This window comes from Cervus canadensis, chromosome X (genome assembly GCF_019320065.1).
Source record: "Cervus canadensis isolate Bull #8, Minnesota chromosome X, ASM1932006v1, whole genome shotgun sequence".
NCBI classification, from domain to species: Eukaryota; Metazoa; Chordata; class Mammalia; order Artiodactyla; family Cervidae; genus Cervus; species Cervus canadensis.
The window spans coordinates 17931723-17949629 of NC_057419.1; the positions used below are offsets into that span (position 1 = coordinate 17931723).

The 17907-nt window shown below is 40.5% G+C and overlaps 1 protein-coding gene across 1 annotated transcript in view; it reads left to right on the forward strand.

The window, feature by feature from the left end:
• GLRA2 (glycine receptor alpha 2) overlaps positions 1 to 17907 on the forward strand; it is a 183276-nt gene that overhangs the window by 150584 nt on the left and 14785 nt on the right. The window contains exon 9 of the mRNA XM_043458680.1: positions 356 to 505. Coding sequence (XP_043314615.1) covers positions 356 to 505 — 150 coding nt within the window. The remainder of the gene's footprint in view (positions 1 to 355; positions 506 to 17907) is intronic.

The window sequence follows — 17907 nt, forward strand, 5'->3', positions numbered from 1 at the left end:
GCTTCAAGAGTAACCCTGACTCTGTTTTATCTCAAAGTTTTGTTTTTCTTCCTTGTTTTCATGAAGGCAATTCTTGTAGTTATCTTTGGGGATGGTCTCAGGGGCTACTTGAACAGGTGGACTATACTGAGAAAGACAGAAGGACCTGGGGCGGGGGGTGGAGAGGGGGCTGTAATTCTCACTGCTCTGCTCAGAATCTGCAAAGTGGGATGGAAAATGCTTAAGCATTTTCTTAAGGAAAGTCTAGAAAATAATCCTTGCTGAAGAGAACTGAGGTTTGTCTGCTGCTCACACCATAAGGAACCTGGTTTCACCACCAGTGTTCAAGGTGCTTCTCTCTCTCCCTTTCTCTCAGGTCTCCTACGTAAAAGCGATTGACATCTGGATGGCGGTGTGCCTTCTGTTTGTGTTTGCAGCCTTACTGGAATATGCAGCAGTGAACTTTGTCTCCAGGCAGCACAAGGAGTTTCTGAGGCTCCGGAGAAGACAGAAGAGGCAAAATAAGGTACCGTTGACTCTGAGTGCAGACAAAGTCAGGCAGAGTTCGAGGTGTTTAACCAGTCAATGTAATTTAGAAAATAGAACAACACATAGTGAGCAAGAAGCTGAAGTTAATTTTTGTCCTGATTCATTCTACTGTACTGAATTACTGCTCAGGTTGGTCCTTTAAAATTGGGGCAGAGTTGTCACATTTAGCAAAGAAAATTCATCAAGAGATGAATGGATAAAACAGATGTGGTATACATATACAATGGAATATTACTCAGCCATAAAAAGAATGGAATAATGCCATTTGGAGCAATATGGATGGACCTAGATATTATCATACTAAGTGAAGTAAGTCAGACAGAGAAAGACAAATATCATATGTTAGCACTTATAGGTGGAATCTAAAAAATGATACCAATGAACTTATTTATAAAACAGAAATAGACTCACAGACATAGAAAACAAACACGGTTACCAAAGGGCAAAGGGAGAGGTGGGATAAATTAGGAAACTGGGACTAACATGTACACACTACTCACCATGGAGAACAGTGTGGAGATGTCCTTAAAAACTAGGAATAAAACCACCATATGACCCAGCAATCCCACTACTGGGCATATACTCTGAAAGTGAAAGTGAAGTCGCTCAGTTGTATCTAACTCTTTGCAACCCCATGGACTGTAGCTCACCAGGCTCCTCTGTCCACGGGATTTTCCAGGCAAGAGTACTGGAGTGGGTTGCCATTTCCTTCTCTGGAGGATCTTCCTGACCCAGGGATCAAACCCAGGTCTCCTGCATTATATACCCTGAGAAAACCATAATTCAAAAAGAAACAGGTACCCCAATGTTCACTACAGCACTATTTACAATAGCTAGGACATGGAAGAAACCTAGATGTCCATCAACAGATGAATGGATAAAGAAGTTATGGTACATATATATAATGGGATATTACTCAGCCATAAAAAGGAACACATTTGAGTCAGTTCTAGTGATCTGGATGAGCCTAGAGCCTGTTATACAGAGTGAGAAAAACAAATATCATATATTAACACATTATATATGGAATCTAGAAAATTGTACTGATGAATCTATTTGCAGGGCAGGAAGAGAGACACAGACATAGAGAACAGACTGGTGGACACAACGGGGGAAGGAGAGGGTGGGACAAATTGAGAGAGTAGCACTGAAACATATACATTAGCATATGTAAATTAGATAGCTAGTGGGAAGTTACTTTAAAATATAGGGAACTCAAATTAATACTCTGTGACAACCTAGAGGGGTGGGATCAGGTTGGGGGTGGGAGGGAGGCTCGCCAGGGAAGGGACATACGTTTACTTATGACTGATTCACACTGTTGTATGGCAGAAACCAATACAACACTGTAAAGCAATTATCCTCCAATTAATAATTTTAAAAGAGGCCAAAAATCATATATATACTACTATATGTAAAATAGGTAAATGACAAAGGACCTACTGTATAGCCCAGGGAACTTTACTCAGTATCTTATAACTGAAAATGGAAAAGAATCTGAATAAGATTGCATATATATACACACATATATATGACTTAATCCCTTTGCTGTACACCTAAAACTAACACAACAATGTAAATTAACTATACTTCAATTAAAAATATATATAGGGCACACAAGCCTGAATTTCAGATAAATGATAAACAATATTTAGTACAAGTACATCCCAGATGTTGCATGGAACAGACTTATATTACTAAATTATTCCTTGTTTATCTGAAATTAAAATCTAACTGACAGCTTTGTGTTTTGCTACAGCCTAGAAACTGTAGTGGAGATATATACTCCATCTGAAAAAATTACTTTAAAACCTTGTTGATTTGAACATTAATAATCTGTGTGTCTTTGCACACAAAATTACTTTGACTTTTTCATGAATTGCTTGGCTTTATGTAAATAAGGTCCAAATCATGTTGATTTCAATCTGATAAATCCAATTAGACTGATTTCATTGTCTCAACTTACATTTTAATGCAGAAACCCCAAATTTACATTACCTAGAAGTTTGAAGTTGGAAATACATGGCTCAAAATCTCCACTTCAGTGATTCCCAAACTTGGCCTGCACATGAGAATAGCCTGGAGATCTTTCAAAAATCCCAAACCTTGGTCATACCTCATACCCATTAATCTCAGTCTCGGAATGGGGCACAGGAGTATCTCTGAAGCTCCCCAGGTAATTCCATGTACAGACGCATTTGGGAAGCAGTGGTCTGGTTTATAATTCAAATTCATATAGCACTCCAGAAGCCTTGCACTTGTTTTCAGTTTCAGATTCCAGGAGAGGAACATGCTCTTTGGTATGTAGAACATTAGTGCCTGTAACAATATCACTAGAGAACTGAAGTTCAAGTTTTACACACAGGAGATGAAAGACAGTTTTCAAAATCTCCTCCCCCTAAAAAATGATAAATTGAACCCGCTGGTAAAGTATAGTTGTACACTACTCTGTTGGAGCAAAACCAAAAAGGCTTCATTGTCAGTTTTAATGCTCCAAATACCTAGATGTAAAGCTGAACATTGTAAGGTATGCTATTTTTTACATTTTTATTTATGAATTTTTGGTTGTGCTAGGTCTTCCTTGCTGCTGAAGGGCTTTCTCTAGATGCACAGAGTGGGGATTACTCTCTAGTTGCAGTACACGGGCTTTTCATTGCAGTAGCTTCTCTAGTAGCAGAGCATGGGCTTCGTTGCCCTGTGGCATGTGGACTCTTCCCGGACCAGGGGGATCAAACCCATGTCCCCTGCATTGGCAGGCATATTCTTAACCACTGGAACACCAAGGAAGTCTGAACATTGCAATTTAGATGTTGCTTACATTGAGGAGCTTATACGTGTAAAAACTGAGTCATTACATCATGTGCCAAAATGTTTCCTCACATACTCTGGGCTGGTACCGTGTGTGTGCCCTCTTTCTCTCTTCCCCTCATCCCAGGAAACAACACACACAAGTGCATGCCCTTTGCTGCACATTGTTCAGTATCAAGCCTCTCTCAATTTTCACCTCCCTGTTGGTGATAACCATTTCTTGAACCTCTCCCATAGGTGTCTAGCACAAAGTGGCAGAAGTTTGAGGTCACCTGTGCCACTCGGGAAATATTACTAGAATGTAAAGGTTTTACAGTTACACAAGCTGTATTCTCAGAATTCCCTGGTTTAGCTTAGTAATTACCCACTGACTGTATGCTCTCCCAGACCAGAAATAGAAAAGGAGCTTCATTTTGCTCCCTGACTCTGAATAACTGGAATACTTTCATGGAATGCTGTGTGGAGGATTCTTAGGCTGTATCTGTATCTTATCATAAGTCACCCGGAATGCTTGTTAAGAGCAGAGAGAGTGTCACACCCCAAATCTTGTGAAACAGTCTGCAGGGAGGTCACTGAGAATTACTACTTTTCACAAGTGTCCCCGTGAGTCCTACGGTAAGGTTGTTTGGGGGAAACGTGGGCAGTATTAGAGCAGTGGTAGAGAATGGGAAAGACAAAAGAGTGGGAAATGAGGTTGGAGGAATGGTAATTTCAAGTTCATATAAGACTTTGTAGACCGGTATGAAAGAACAGATTTTATTCTGATTGGATTAGAGTCACTGGCTAGATTCAACATAGCAAATATCAGGATGTTGAGTGGGTAGTTCATGAGAAGCAGCAGCAGATTAGTCAGGAGGCTATTACAGAAATATGGGGACATGTTGCTTGCATAGACTGTGGTACTGGTCATAGAAGTGGTCAGAGTCAAGATTCATTCATTCATTCCAAAAATATTTGATTCATATTGTGTGCCAGGAGCTACATACATCATTAGAATATATATTTGAACAGCACAGACAAATTGCAATTCCATGATGAAATTTACATTCTAGTGGTTATCCTTTTGGGGTAAAACCAAGAGGTCATGCTGATGCATTTGATGTGGGGAGGTGAGGAAAAGAGAGGACTATGTCTCATATTCTTGGCTTCAACAACTTCGTGGGTAGTGTTTATGATGGGGACTATTGCAGACTTGGGGTGGAACTCAGGTCATTTTGATGCCATTAAACTTAGATGCCTGTAAGACATGCCAGTAGGGTTAGCAAGTAATTATACAGATAAACACACCTAAGGGAGAGAAGAAATCTGAAAAAGGATCTTTGAGAGTAACCAGCAAACAATGTTTTAAATCCACAAAACTGGGTAAGATCACCTCCTAAGTGTAAACTCACAAAAAAGGTAACCATGTGAGGTGATGGATATGTTAATTAGTTTGATGGTGGTAATCATTTCACAGTATACACTTATAGCAAAACCTCACACTGTACATCTTAAATACACTCAACTGTTATTTGTCAATTATAAAGTTTGGGGGGGGGTAACTTAATTACAACATTGAGTAATGAAATCATTCCTCAAAGAAAAGGAAAAAAAAAAAGCTCTGAGAAAGGAACAGTCCACCATTTAAAAAGCCTGTCTAGAACAAAGGAAATGATGGCAGAGTTTAGACATCACTTCCATTTGCCTTTGCTGTGCTGGAGAGCCCAGAAGATAGCATGGAAGATAATGTGGGATAATGGGAGGAACCTTTTTTCAAAATGGAAGATAAAAGAACATGTTTAACAATAGGAATATTATAGCTAAAAGGGAAAAATCAACACTGCAGTGAAAGAACACCAGAATTTCAAGGGAAAAAAAACACCTTGAGAAGAAAGGGTGACAATTCAGAGTCAAGGGTCAGGGTTAACCTTACATGGGGACAGATATTTCAGCCATTTTAATAATGACTTAAATTAGGGTCAGTTCATTCATGAGGACACCAAAACAGTTAAATAATTTGCCCATGCTCATGAGTCACAAAATAGCACAGCAAGATCTGAAATGTGATACTGTCTCCAGAGACCACGTGCTTTCCCACTGTACCGACAAAAGGGCAGAATGACAGTGGGTGCTGATCCATTGGTAGTTTGATGATGGTACAGTGTAGGAACTCCTAATTGCTCCGATCATTTCCAAGGATTATCAGGGAAGTTATAAGCTGAAAATGGGATGGAAAGAAGGAATATAGAAAGTTTAAGGAGGAAAGAGATATGATATTAAATAGTAGTTTGGGAGAGTAAAAAACCAATGGTCTCAAGAGAGAGATGGGGTCAGGATGCTGAGGCAGATGTAGTGGGAGACTGCATCTGAGGTCTGTGGCTATGAATTTAAAGTTTAAGCTGAAATTTAAAACTTTAATTAAAACAACAAGCAGGTGTGTGACCCTTTGTAGTCAAGGGTCTTACTACCATTGACAATTAAATTTGGGGGAAAAAGAAGAGGAGGAGGCATTTCCAATTATTTATCCCTTAGGAAATGACATCTTTCCAAGCCAGTGCTTTTCAAATTATTTGAGTCTAAATTATGTTAACAAAAAATGGTAACAAGAACTCACAGTGATTGAGGGCTTACTATAAACCAGGCACTAATCTAGGTACTTTCCATACAGGAATTGATTTAATCCCCACAACTCTGAGTGCTGTGATCATACAGCCGGCTTACTACAGAAAGTGCTAGTTCTGCCTATTTTTCTGATGCCCTGTGTAATTTGGCATTTGTCCTGAATTATTAGTTCTAAAATAAAACACCTATTAATAGTTGCATTAAAATAAACTGAGATGGGTTTGGCGGACCTTTACTCTGTATACATCTGCTTTCTGTCATGGTGTGACCTTCTGGGGTGGGGGCATACAGGTGCAGTACACAAGTTCTCACTTCAACAAGTGCTGAAATCTAAAAAAAAAAAAAAAAAATATCACCATCTGTGGCTTCTGTTCTTGAACCTTTCCAAAAGCAATGTCAGAACTAAGACTCTTTCCAGGATAACCGGAACAGAAGTTGCTGATAAAATCAAGTGCACTCAGACAAAAGAGGCTGGGGATAAACAAATCTTTGATTTGGTCTGTCAGTGGTGAGATACTGCTGTCCTGCTAACAAGCATCTGGGGCACCAGCCTGGGCCCATGACACGGCATGCAAAACCCATTAAGCCTCTAGGCAACTACTTGGTGGGGTCAACGGGAAACATGGCAAAATCATAGGTTTGGTGAACATGAGACCATCATCATAGAGGCTGAGCAGTCTTGCTGTGGGCATCTGAATGCTCATGATTGAATGGCTTTGTGATGTTTTGATCATTTAAATCTGTAATTGCCTTATTATTTGATAATTACTGCAAAATAAACAAAGCATCATCATTATAGAGCTGGATGGTCCGTGCCACTTTCCATTATCACAACTGTCCTCGTTGAGATAAAATGTGGTCATCCTGTCAATAATGAAGGCAGTATTCTTATCTCCATCCTACAGATGACAAGAGGAAACCACTGAGAGGTTAAGGAAAACAACCAAAGCCACACAGGCAGGCAACTTGCCTCCAGGGCCCCCGACCTCAGCTGCTGCTGTGCACAGATCATGTTTTACATCTTATATTCTGATCCAGTATCTCGCTCACTCACACACTTAGACATCTCTAATGTACCCTAACATTTTCTATTATGTTTTTTTTTTAAGGCCGGTCCATCAGGGATGAGGTTGGAGTGAGGCAAGTGCAATTAGTCACATGAGTACAGGGTCAGATCTTGTTTTTATTTAAATCTGGTATTTTTTTTCACCATGGATTTTTTGCATTAATAAGGAATTTTTCAAATACTGTATTAAAATAATGCCCTGAAGTACTGGGGTTTTGGCACCCCTTACATTTTGCACCTGAGACCTTACTCACCTTGCTCTAGTTTCAGCCCAGCTGGTGATGAACTATTAAATTTTCATACTACTAGGTTGTAGCCTGAATATAAAGCAAAAACAAGCCACCATTTTTAAATGTTCAATGTCTCCAATGAAAAAAGGCATCTCTTTAGTTTCCCACTAGGAAACTGACCTCCCCAGCACAATACAGTTGATTCTTTAGATGGTATAAGAATATCCAAGAGCAGATTACTTCCCAAAGTGACACTGGCATGATGATTTATTCAAGGAAGGTGTTTATGGAGGGAGCCCCTGAGACTACAATTACTTCTGTGGGAAGAATATCTGGTGCTTACTGAACAAGTTATGAAATAGGGCCACTGTCACGGAGGGACCAGACAATTTGCAATTAGGTGCATTTGCTTTTCCTTCTCTACATCTCAACAAGCAGCCAATTTTATCAAAGCTGAGTTTCTCAGTAAAAATCAAGCCAAGATCTTCACTGACAGATCCTGCAAATCCCTATGATTGGGCCAAGCTTGGTCTATTAGAAGTTGATGTCCAGGGTCTATGTAGTAAAATCCTATTTTTATGTTATATCCTCAGCTCCAGTAAGTTTTCACACCATGTGATAGTTTAACAACTGTCACATAAGAACTTTAAAGCCTCACTTGTGCCTCACCCACCCTGTGTTTTTATATCTGGCCACACCACTCCTGACTTTGGCATTGGGCCTGATTTCAGAGGTTTCCAGTTACCTATTGAGCCCTGACTTTTTTATTTTCAGTGACTAAACAGAAATTGAAGCTGTTTGAGAACACGGTTATGGCTTCTAAGCCACTGAAGGCTGAGCTACCTTTTAAGGGAATGTTGTAAACACACTGTTTAGATTTCAGTCTCCCCAGAAGAAAATAAGAGGTCTTAACCTAATTAGACAACAGGCTGAGAATGTGAGGCCCGGACCAAAATGTCTCACATGAAAGTAACTTGGGAAAGTACTCATTTTTTGCAGTTTTCTCTTTCCCTCCCTTCATTTATCTGACCTTCAATTCTTAGCTAAATTGCTAATTTTTCAAAAGATAACTTATTAATTTGAAATATGTATACATATAACTGAGTCACTTTGCTGGACACCTGGAACTAATACAATATTTTAAGTCAACTACGCTTCAATTAAAAAAAAATAATTTCCTGATCCTATAGGGCTAAAAGGATGCATCCATATTACCTAATTTGTTCCTTTTATAAGGTGTCAGTTTCTACCCATTATTTGCATGTTTTACAGAATATAAAATTGAAATGTATTGTAGATGTTATTTAGGACACTGTACCTAGAAATACCTGGATCTTGCTCTCAACTAATCATCTTCCCATTGACCTATTAGAGGAGAATAAACCTACAAGCACAGTAACTTTTTTACTATTATCCAAGGCTTTAGCGTCAAATCCCAGTGCCATGCCTCAAGAGGAGAACAACTTAGAAGAAGCCCTGTCCCTCCACTCACTAGGTCCAGGAGATCTGCACTATTTCCTCCCCAATGTTTCAAAGCCCTTAGATCTTCCCACCCCAGTGGGACACAAGCCCCACTGCTGAAGGCCATAAGACAAGGACCCAGAGCAGATGTTCATCCAGGAGTGGCTTTTTCACAACCACGGGGTCCTGGAAGGTCCCCAGTCAGACCAATACTCCTCCTTAAGGACCAAAGTCTACTTCCTCTTTTTCTGGAGACATCCCTTTAAGCACTTATGGATGGTGAACTGGAAGGCCTTTTCAAAGTTTCTGGGCTAAACTGACCAAGTCCTTCCTATGATACGGCTTATAGCTCCTCAGCATACTGGTCACCCTTTCTGTAGTTTGCTAGTGACATCTTGAAGAATGAGTCACAGAATGTGACAGCCCAGGCATGATCGGGATGTAACACAGAAAACCAGTAATATCCCCTATGTTTATCTGCACTTTTCATAGAACATTAAATTATAGTAGCGCTTTTCAGTAGTCATATTCCACATTTGACTCATTTTGATGTTGCTAATGCTTGTTCATTTCCCAAGTCTTTTTTCCTATTAATACAAATAGTTGTCAAGTTATCTGTTCTTAATTATGTGCTTGATTTTTTCCAAACCTAAACAAAGGACTTCATATTTATTGTTACAAATTTTTACCTCATTGAATTTGGCCCATTTTATAGATGGCATTAATCTTCTTGATAGTGATTTAGTCATTTGGAAAATTAGCTACCACATCTAGCTCTTTAACACTGACAAATAGGTGCCAATGCCCTTCAAGCAAAGGCCACCAGGAACAAGCCAGTAATTAAGTTAGGATTACTGTTCTTTGCAGCAAGGAAGAACGTGTGCTATAGAGAGAACTCTAAACTGGGCAATTTGGGAAGAAAGTCTAAGGAAGCAGAGGTCTGCTCTAGACTGGATGCTGTCAGAAAGCAGGGGAAATTCTAGGATTAGGTATCTCAATAAATCTTATTTATAGGAGGGAAGACTAGAGTTAGAATAAAATTTTATTTGGTAAAGAAGAAGGAATCACTCATTTTAACTGAAAGAGAGATGTTGAGTATTTTCTGAGTGTCATAGTGACCTTGTTCTCATCTGTGCTTAGCGAACATTATGAAGTGACCTTGTTTTGTTTCACTACTCTGATCATAGTCTCAGAGTAACCTTGAGGATGGTATTCTGCAAGATGATTTGAACCACCAACATACAAACAGAAACTCTGTAATTTACCAGTTATGTGCCTTTAGCAGGTTACTTTTAAAAAGACTCTCTGTGCCTCCGTCTTCCCATCTGTAAATAGAATTAAAATGTATTTATCTTATAGGACTGTGGTAAAAATGAGTTTGCATGGATAAAGCTCCTACAACAGGCCCTGGCATGTGCTAAGTTCTATGTATAATGAGTGCTTGTTTGAGTATCCACTTTCTTTACCTCTAAGGTATGTGTATCCTTTATGAACAGGATCATAAAGATTTTGCTCAATTTATGAGAGAACATATTCTATACATTGGGCTTCCCATGTGACACAGTGGTGAAGAATCTGCCTGCTAATGCAGGAGGCATGGGTTCGATCCCTGGGTCAGGAAGATCCACTGGAGTAGGAAATGGCAACACAATCCAGTATTCTTGCCTGGAAAATCCCATGGACAAAGGAACCTGACAGGCTACAGTCCATGGAGTTGTAAAGAGTCAGACACAACTGAGCTACTGAGGGCGCACATACACACATTCTCCAGATTAAAATCAACTATCTTAGAATACAGCAATAGGCTGCCAACATGCGCCCTCCCCTATTTTTACTCCTCTTATCTTTCTTTCACAAAGGGAAATCAGATTGCACATCAAGATGTCACCCATGTACAGCTATGTTTATAATCATAGAGTTGAAATAATGAATTTGTGCTTTTACTCTACAGTGTCTACACAAGAGAAGCAGAAAGATTAAGGGCAACCTGAATTCTTCCATTTTACCTCCCACTGCTAAGATGTAGTTTAGCCACAGTCAGTCAGCACAAGACCACTTTTCTCAAAGTCAGAGAGCCCATTAAGACGCTGCCAACTCCATCCTCAAGTCTGCTTGCTTGTAAGCCTCATAAGCATCCTATTCTAATAAATCGCTTCTTATCTACAAAAAAAGACCCTGCCAATTCAATTAGAATGTAAATGGACTTTAAAAGAAGGCTGCTGAAATGCAGACATCACTACCACTAAGCCTAACCGCCAAACAAATCTAAGCAAATGGGGAATCCATTGAACTATAATTAGAGTACAGTCAACCTTTGAGAATCTTGCTTTTTTTTCGTTGTTTTTTTTTTTCGTTTTTAATTTTTATTAGTTGGAGGCTAATTACTTTACAATATTGTAGTGGTTTTTGTCATACAGTGACATGAATTAGCCATGGATTTACATGTATTCCCCATCCCGATCCCCCCTCCCACCTCCCTCTCTACCCGATCCCTCTGGGTCTTCCCAGTGCACCAGGCCCGAGCACTTGTCTCATGCATCCAACCTGGGCTGGTGATCTGTTTCAGCCTAGATAATATACATGTTTTGATGCCATTCTCTTGAAACATCACACCCTTGCTCCCCACAGAGTCCAAAGGCTGCTTCTGTACATCTGTTTCTTTTTCTGTTTGATATAGGCGTTTATCATTACCATTTTCTAATAATTCCACTAATATATGTGTTAGATATAGCTGAATGGTCTTTATCTTTCTGCGCCTTACCTCACTCTGTATAATGGACTCCAGTTTCAGTCCATCTCATTTAGGAGAACTGATCAAAGAATTCTTTTTTAAGCCTGATAAAAAAAAAATTATTCCATCGTGCTATATGTTACCACAGCCTTCCTATATGCATTCGACTGCGGATGGGCATCTAGGTTCTTCCATGTCCTGGCTATTATAAACAGTGCTGTGATGAACATTGGGGTGCACGTGTCTCTTTCAGATCTGGTTTCCTGGGTGTGTATGCCCAGAAGTGGGATTGCTGGGTCATATGGCAGTTCTATTTCCAGTTTTTTAAGAAATCTCCACACTGGAGAATCTTGCTTTTTAAGGTCTGTCACCTTCCTCTTAGTCAGACAACTATGCAACTGAACCGAACTGAACACCTTTCTCTGCCTCTCCAAAGGCTTGTTGTTGTTCAGTCACTCAGTCATGACCATCTCTTTGCGACCCCATTGACTACAGCATGCCTGTCTTCACCATCCTTCCCTATCTTCCGGAGTTTGCTCAAATTCATGTTCGTTGAGGCAGTGACACTATCCAGCCATCTCATCCTCTGTCACCCCATTCTCCTCCTGCCCTCAACCTTTCCCAGCATCAGGGTCTTATCCAATGAGTCGGCTCTTCACAGAAGGTGGCCAAAGTACTGGAGCTGCAGCTTCAGCATCAGTCCTTCCAATGAACATTCAGGCTTGATTTCCTTTAGGATGGACTGGTTGGATCTCCTTGCAGTCCAAGGGACTCTCAAGAGTCTTCTCCAGCACCACAGTTGGAAAGGATCATTTCTTCAGCGCTCAGCCTTCTTTATGGTCCAACTCTCATATCCGTACATGACTACTAGAAAACCATAGCTTTGACTATAAAGACCTTTGTCTGCAAATATGCTGTCTAGGTTTGTCATAGCTTTTCTTCCAAGGAGCAAGTGTCTTTTAATTTCATGGCTGCAGTCACTGTCTGCAGTGATTTTGGAGCCCAAGAAAATAAAGTCTGTCACTATTTCCATTGTTTCCCCATCTATTTGCCATGAAGTGATGGGACCGGATACCATGATCTTCGTTTTTTGAATGCTGAGTTTTAAGCCAGCTTTTTCACTCTCCTCTTTCACCTTCATCAAGAGGCTATACAGTAGGACCTTGTTGTCGCTCTATCTGATATATATAATAGTTTGCATCTGCTAATCCAACACTCCCACTCTTGGAATCCCTGCAAGCCAGTGTAGAACAAGCCTCAGAGGGAAGAAGAAGTTGGGATATTTATCCCCTGCCCTCAACTGGTATTAATGGAGGGCTGTTTCTGGAGTAAGCCCTCAGCATTGCCAGCTTGCCCTGCAAAACTTGAGCATACTTTTGGGGCCTAAGACACTCCCCTTTTCCTCACAACAAGGTAGAGCAGAGCTTGTAGCAGAAAACCATGATTGTACAGTGAGTGCTGTAGGGATATGGGTGAGGCATCCACAGTGTTTACATACAGCCTCTATCATGATATCATGACAGCCTCTATCATATGTACACAGACTAATGAGCAGACACATTTTCTGTCTCTCCCTGGACTGTAAGCATCTCAAGGGCAAACTTTGAGAATGGCTGATGCTGAAGCTGAAACTCCAATACTTTGGCCACCTCATGTGAAGAGTTGACTCATTGGAAAAGACCCTGATGCTGGGAGGGACTGGGAGCAGGAGGAGAAGGGGACGACAGAAGATGAGATGGCTGGATGGCATCACCAACTCAATGGGCATGGGTTTGAGTAAACTCCGGGGGTTTGTGATGGACAGGGAGGCCTGGCATGCTGCGATTCATGGGGTCGCAAAGAGTCGGACACGACTGAGCGACTGAACTGAACTGAACTATAGAAGGTATGCAATACATCTAAACTGGGTCTATGAATGAATGAATCAATAAAATAGTCTCAAAGCAAAGGAAAAGAATCATTTTGAAGAGAAGAAAATCAGTCGGATACGACCCAGTAGGAAGGAAGGTAGTAAAGAAAATATAGATAATGGGAAATAGCCTGAGATAAAAGAATTGGAGGAAAACAGTAAAAAGACAGGGATTTAATTTGCAAGGCTGCTTCTGCAAGTCACTTTTCTTTTTGCAAAAGGGAATTCCATATTGCATGCCCTAAAAGAATAGTCAATCATAATAACTAACAAAATGGAAAAAACTTGGAAGAACAGTCAATCATAATAGCTAACAAAATGGAAAAAACTTGGAAGAAGGAACATCTGAAAAATATTTTAGGACTATATACCCCTGACAAGCACCAGTTCTTTACCTTGATGATATAGGGAAATTAAAAAGTACCATGACATTTATTTTTTCTTGCTGGCTTTCACAATTAAGTCCAAACTCCTAATCCACTCAGGTCTGCTAAAGCCTCATCTAAACCCCTCAACCTTTAAGACAAAAAATAAACATGCCACCTACCTCCCAGGCTAAGCATTTACAACCTCTTCAAAATCCTGCTTGCTAAGGAAGCAGTTGTTACCTTAATTAATGATCTATGAAATCCTCTTTAAACACTTTGTGCAAATGTGTGGCAGAATATGGAAAAAATGCTAAATGACTGAAGAGAACATGCACTGTTTTACTGTCTTTGTCTTGAAAGAAGAAAACTTCCATTCAAGGACCAAAAAAAAAAAAAGGAGCCTTGCATTTTCAATCTAAAAATATCTTTATAAAGTATTTTCTGTTTGTTAATCTTTCAATGGCTAGTTTCCCAACATGGACTCTGTGGGGTTAATGTCCTTGACGTGACTACACACACATTTATAGCAAAGGTGTGAGGCGAACATGGCATTTTATTACTGAAAGGCATTTTAGAAGTTCTCTGGAACCTCATTACCCAATGAATGGGTCTCGGGACTAGCAGCATCAGCATTACCTTGCACGCAATTGTTGGAAAACTCTCAGGCACTGACCTACTAAGTCACAATCTCTTGGGCTGGGGCCCGGGAATTGGTATGTTACCTAGGCCTCAAATGATGCTCGTGTACATCAAAGTTGGAGAAGTATTGATCTAGAGCAGGACAGTCAAGATGGAGTCCATACACCAGCAACTCCGGTGAGTTGTTGATTACAGTCTACAACTGGGAAAGTGCATTTGTTATTGGTTATTCTCAATTCCTGCGCTAGTATAGGGAGTGAGGATTCCTATGTATTCTCCCAGTTTGAGTAACAAGCCCAGGGTAGAAACACTTTTTTGAAGTGATGTACTCCATGGAATTAAAAGATGCTTGCTCCTTGGAAGGAAAGCTATGACAAACCTAGATAGTGTATTAAAAAGCAAAGACATCATTTTGCCGACAAAGTTCCGTATAGTCAAAGCTACAGACTTTTTTTCCAGTAGTCATGTACAGATGTGAGAGTTGAACCATAAAGAAGGCTGAGCACTGAAGACATGATGCTTTTGAATTGTGGAGTTGGAGAAGACTCTTGAGAGTCCCTTGGACAGCAAGGAGATCAACCCAGTCAATCCTAAAGGAAATCAACCCTGAATATTCATTGGAAGGACTGATGCTGAAGCTCCAATACTTTGGCTACATGATGCAAAGGGCCAACTCACTGGAAAAGACTTTGATGCTGGGAAAGATCAAAGGCAAAAGGAGAAGAGGGCAGCAGAGGATGAGATGGTTAGATAGTATCACTGACTCAATGGACGTGAATCTGAGCAAATTCCAGGAAATAATGGAGGACAGGGGAGCCTGGTGTGCTGCAGTCCATGGGGTTGCAAAGAGTCGGACATGAGTTTAGGACTTAACAACAATAAAGATTATGCACGGGGCTTCCCTGATAGCTCAGTTGGTAAAGAATCTGCCTGCAATACAGGAGACCCCAGTTTGATTCCTGGGTTGGGAAGATCTGCTGGAGAATGGATAGGTTACCCACTCCAGTATTCTTGGGCTTCCCTTGTTGCTCAGCTGGTAAAGAATCCTCCTGCAATGCAGGAGACCTGGGTTCAATCTCTGGGCTAGGAAGATCCCCTGGAGAAGGGAAAGGCTACCCACTCCAGTATTCTGGCCTGGAGAATTCCATGGACTGTATAGTCCATAGGGTCTCAAAGAGTTGGACACGACTGAGAGACTTTCACTTTTCACATGCAAACCACAGTGCCTTACACACAGCCAACACTCATCAAATATTTCCTTTCTCTTCGTTTGTCTGTCTTGTTTCTTTTTAAGCCCACAAGAAAAGGTCATCAGCAATCTTCTAAACAGCAGAGGCTATCATTCATCCTTCAATCTGAAGAGCCTGTCACATTGTCTAGTACATACTAGGTTCTTGAGAAATGTTGAATGAATTGCTGGTTTCAACTCAGGGCTCCTTGCTCAGTGGCCTGAAGGTAGGAAACCAGTCAGCAATAAGTCATTAGAAGTCATGTCATATCTTATGCAGGGCATTTTAAAGATCCAAAATTATGTCTTCACAAGAATCCAGCCCACTGGCATCTGACTTCTAGCCCCACACAAAAATCTATGGGGAAAGGAATAGACAGTTACCTGGAATAGTATAATTGAGTTCTTGATGTAAAAGTATCTCCACATGCTCCTCTGACTCTTGAAAACAATCCTGCATATTATTTTGATTAATTTCACTGCCTACTGTTCAGTGCATAAGAGGCTCACAACTATATTATTCAATTCCAACCTAAAAAAGGGGAGCATTTCGGAGAGAATAGGGAAAAGGTGTGGCTACTGCTAGAGGTGGCAGGAGGAAGTGCCTCTGGGAGGGAGCTATCATTCTGGAGCTAAGGATGAAAGGTTGAATTGTCATTCATCAGGCAGACAGGTGAAAGAGAAAAGGAAGGCCCAGAGAGAAAGAAAAATCTGGGTTATTGAGGGAACAGAGAGTTTTTAAAGCAAAGGGTGTGTCATGAGAAACAATGGAAAACGAAACTCAAACAATCTGTTAGGGCCTAATCAGGGCCTAAAGGGCCTAGCAATTTGTGCCAACAGGATCTGGATATTTATCCTGGAGGGAAACTATCAGTTCATGGATAACCAGAAAAGTGAATTCAGAAACTTTCATCACTGGATCTTATTTCTTGTAACAAAAAGTTGCTTCTTCTGAGAAGTTCTTGAAAACTTGGAAGCATTTACTGCTACCTCATTGGTAAAATCAAACAAAAGCTGTATATAGGTAGCGTCTAGGGCTCAGCAGGAAGTGTCAGGGCCTACCACCATGCCTGATCACAGCAGGCTGTCTCCCAGTCTCCCTGTGAAACCTCAGCACCCTTTCAATCATGACAGATAACAGCAGCTATATATTTAAACAGAACATGTGACTCTTGGTCAGGACTCTTCTGTGGATCTGAAAGCCTCTCTTTTAAATTTTCCTGTGACGAGCATGTACCTATCATAGCACATGCCTATCATATAGCAGATACTCAGTAAAGATGTGATAAATGAATAATGATAGCAAAGAAACCAACCAAGACCATTAAACATACTACTTTTCAAACTGTGGGCTGTGAGTGACTTGTGGGTCATCAAATCAGTTCAGTGGCTTACCACCAGCTTCTTTGCAAAATAAAAATTAGAAAAAAATTAGAAAATGTCAGAGTGCATCCTGTTTTGGAAAATTAAATATCACTTTGCAAACCTTTTGTTTCTGTTAGATATATCAGTGTGTTTGGGATGTGTGTGCATGTCCTGGCTGGTAATGGAAAATATGTGTTCTATCTTGGGTCACAGCAAAGAAGTGACTTCGGGGTACAGCAGGTTAGGTAAACAAGTTCATCTGAGCCTTCCTGGATTAAACCTTCTCAAATACCCTTAAGACTCAGTCACAAGTTCCAGTAGCACAGGGTCCTTATTTGGTTGCTATGACGACAGGGACAGACGGCTTACCTTGCACTCACGCCTCACCACAAAGCACTGAGCCCCTTGCCCTATGTACCAGCCCCCATCCACACCCCATCTGATGACTGTGGTGCCCAGGACCCTGTGGGCTCACCAGGAAGTAACCTGTGTCTGTAGCATGGAAACTGTGTCATGGAAACTGGGGGAAAGAGATACATCTGCTCAGGATTTCCATCTGTTTTCTATGAAAATGTATCTTCTTATCACCACTCAAGTTTTCCTCTTTGACTCTGATTATAACTATTGCGTTGGCATCTTTGAAAAGGAAAAGGAGGCAGAGTCCCCATTACTTGCCATGTCTTATGCTACTTACCTTCACGTACATTCTCTTAATTAGAAACTTGATTGGTGGACAATTAGATCAACGAATTCCAGTATTATTTTCAAATTTTGCCCAATCTCTGTCTTCTGAGTTTACTGCAATAAATCTTCCCTCTGGGCCTACAGACAATTTTCTGCCTGAAATCTCAGATCTGGTAACCATAGTAATGAAAGAGAAGGAGGGGACATCTTGGAAATGCAGCACAGATACTTAAAAAAAAAAAAAAACTCTGTTATTTTCCATTTCCCTTTTCCTATTTTTTTTTTCTGC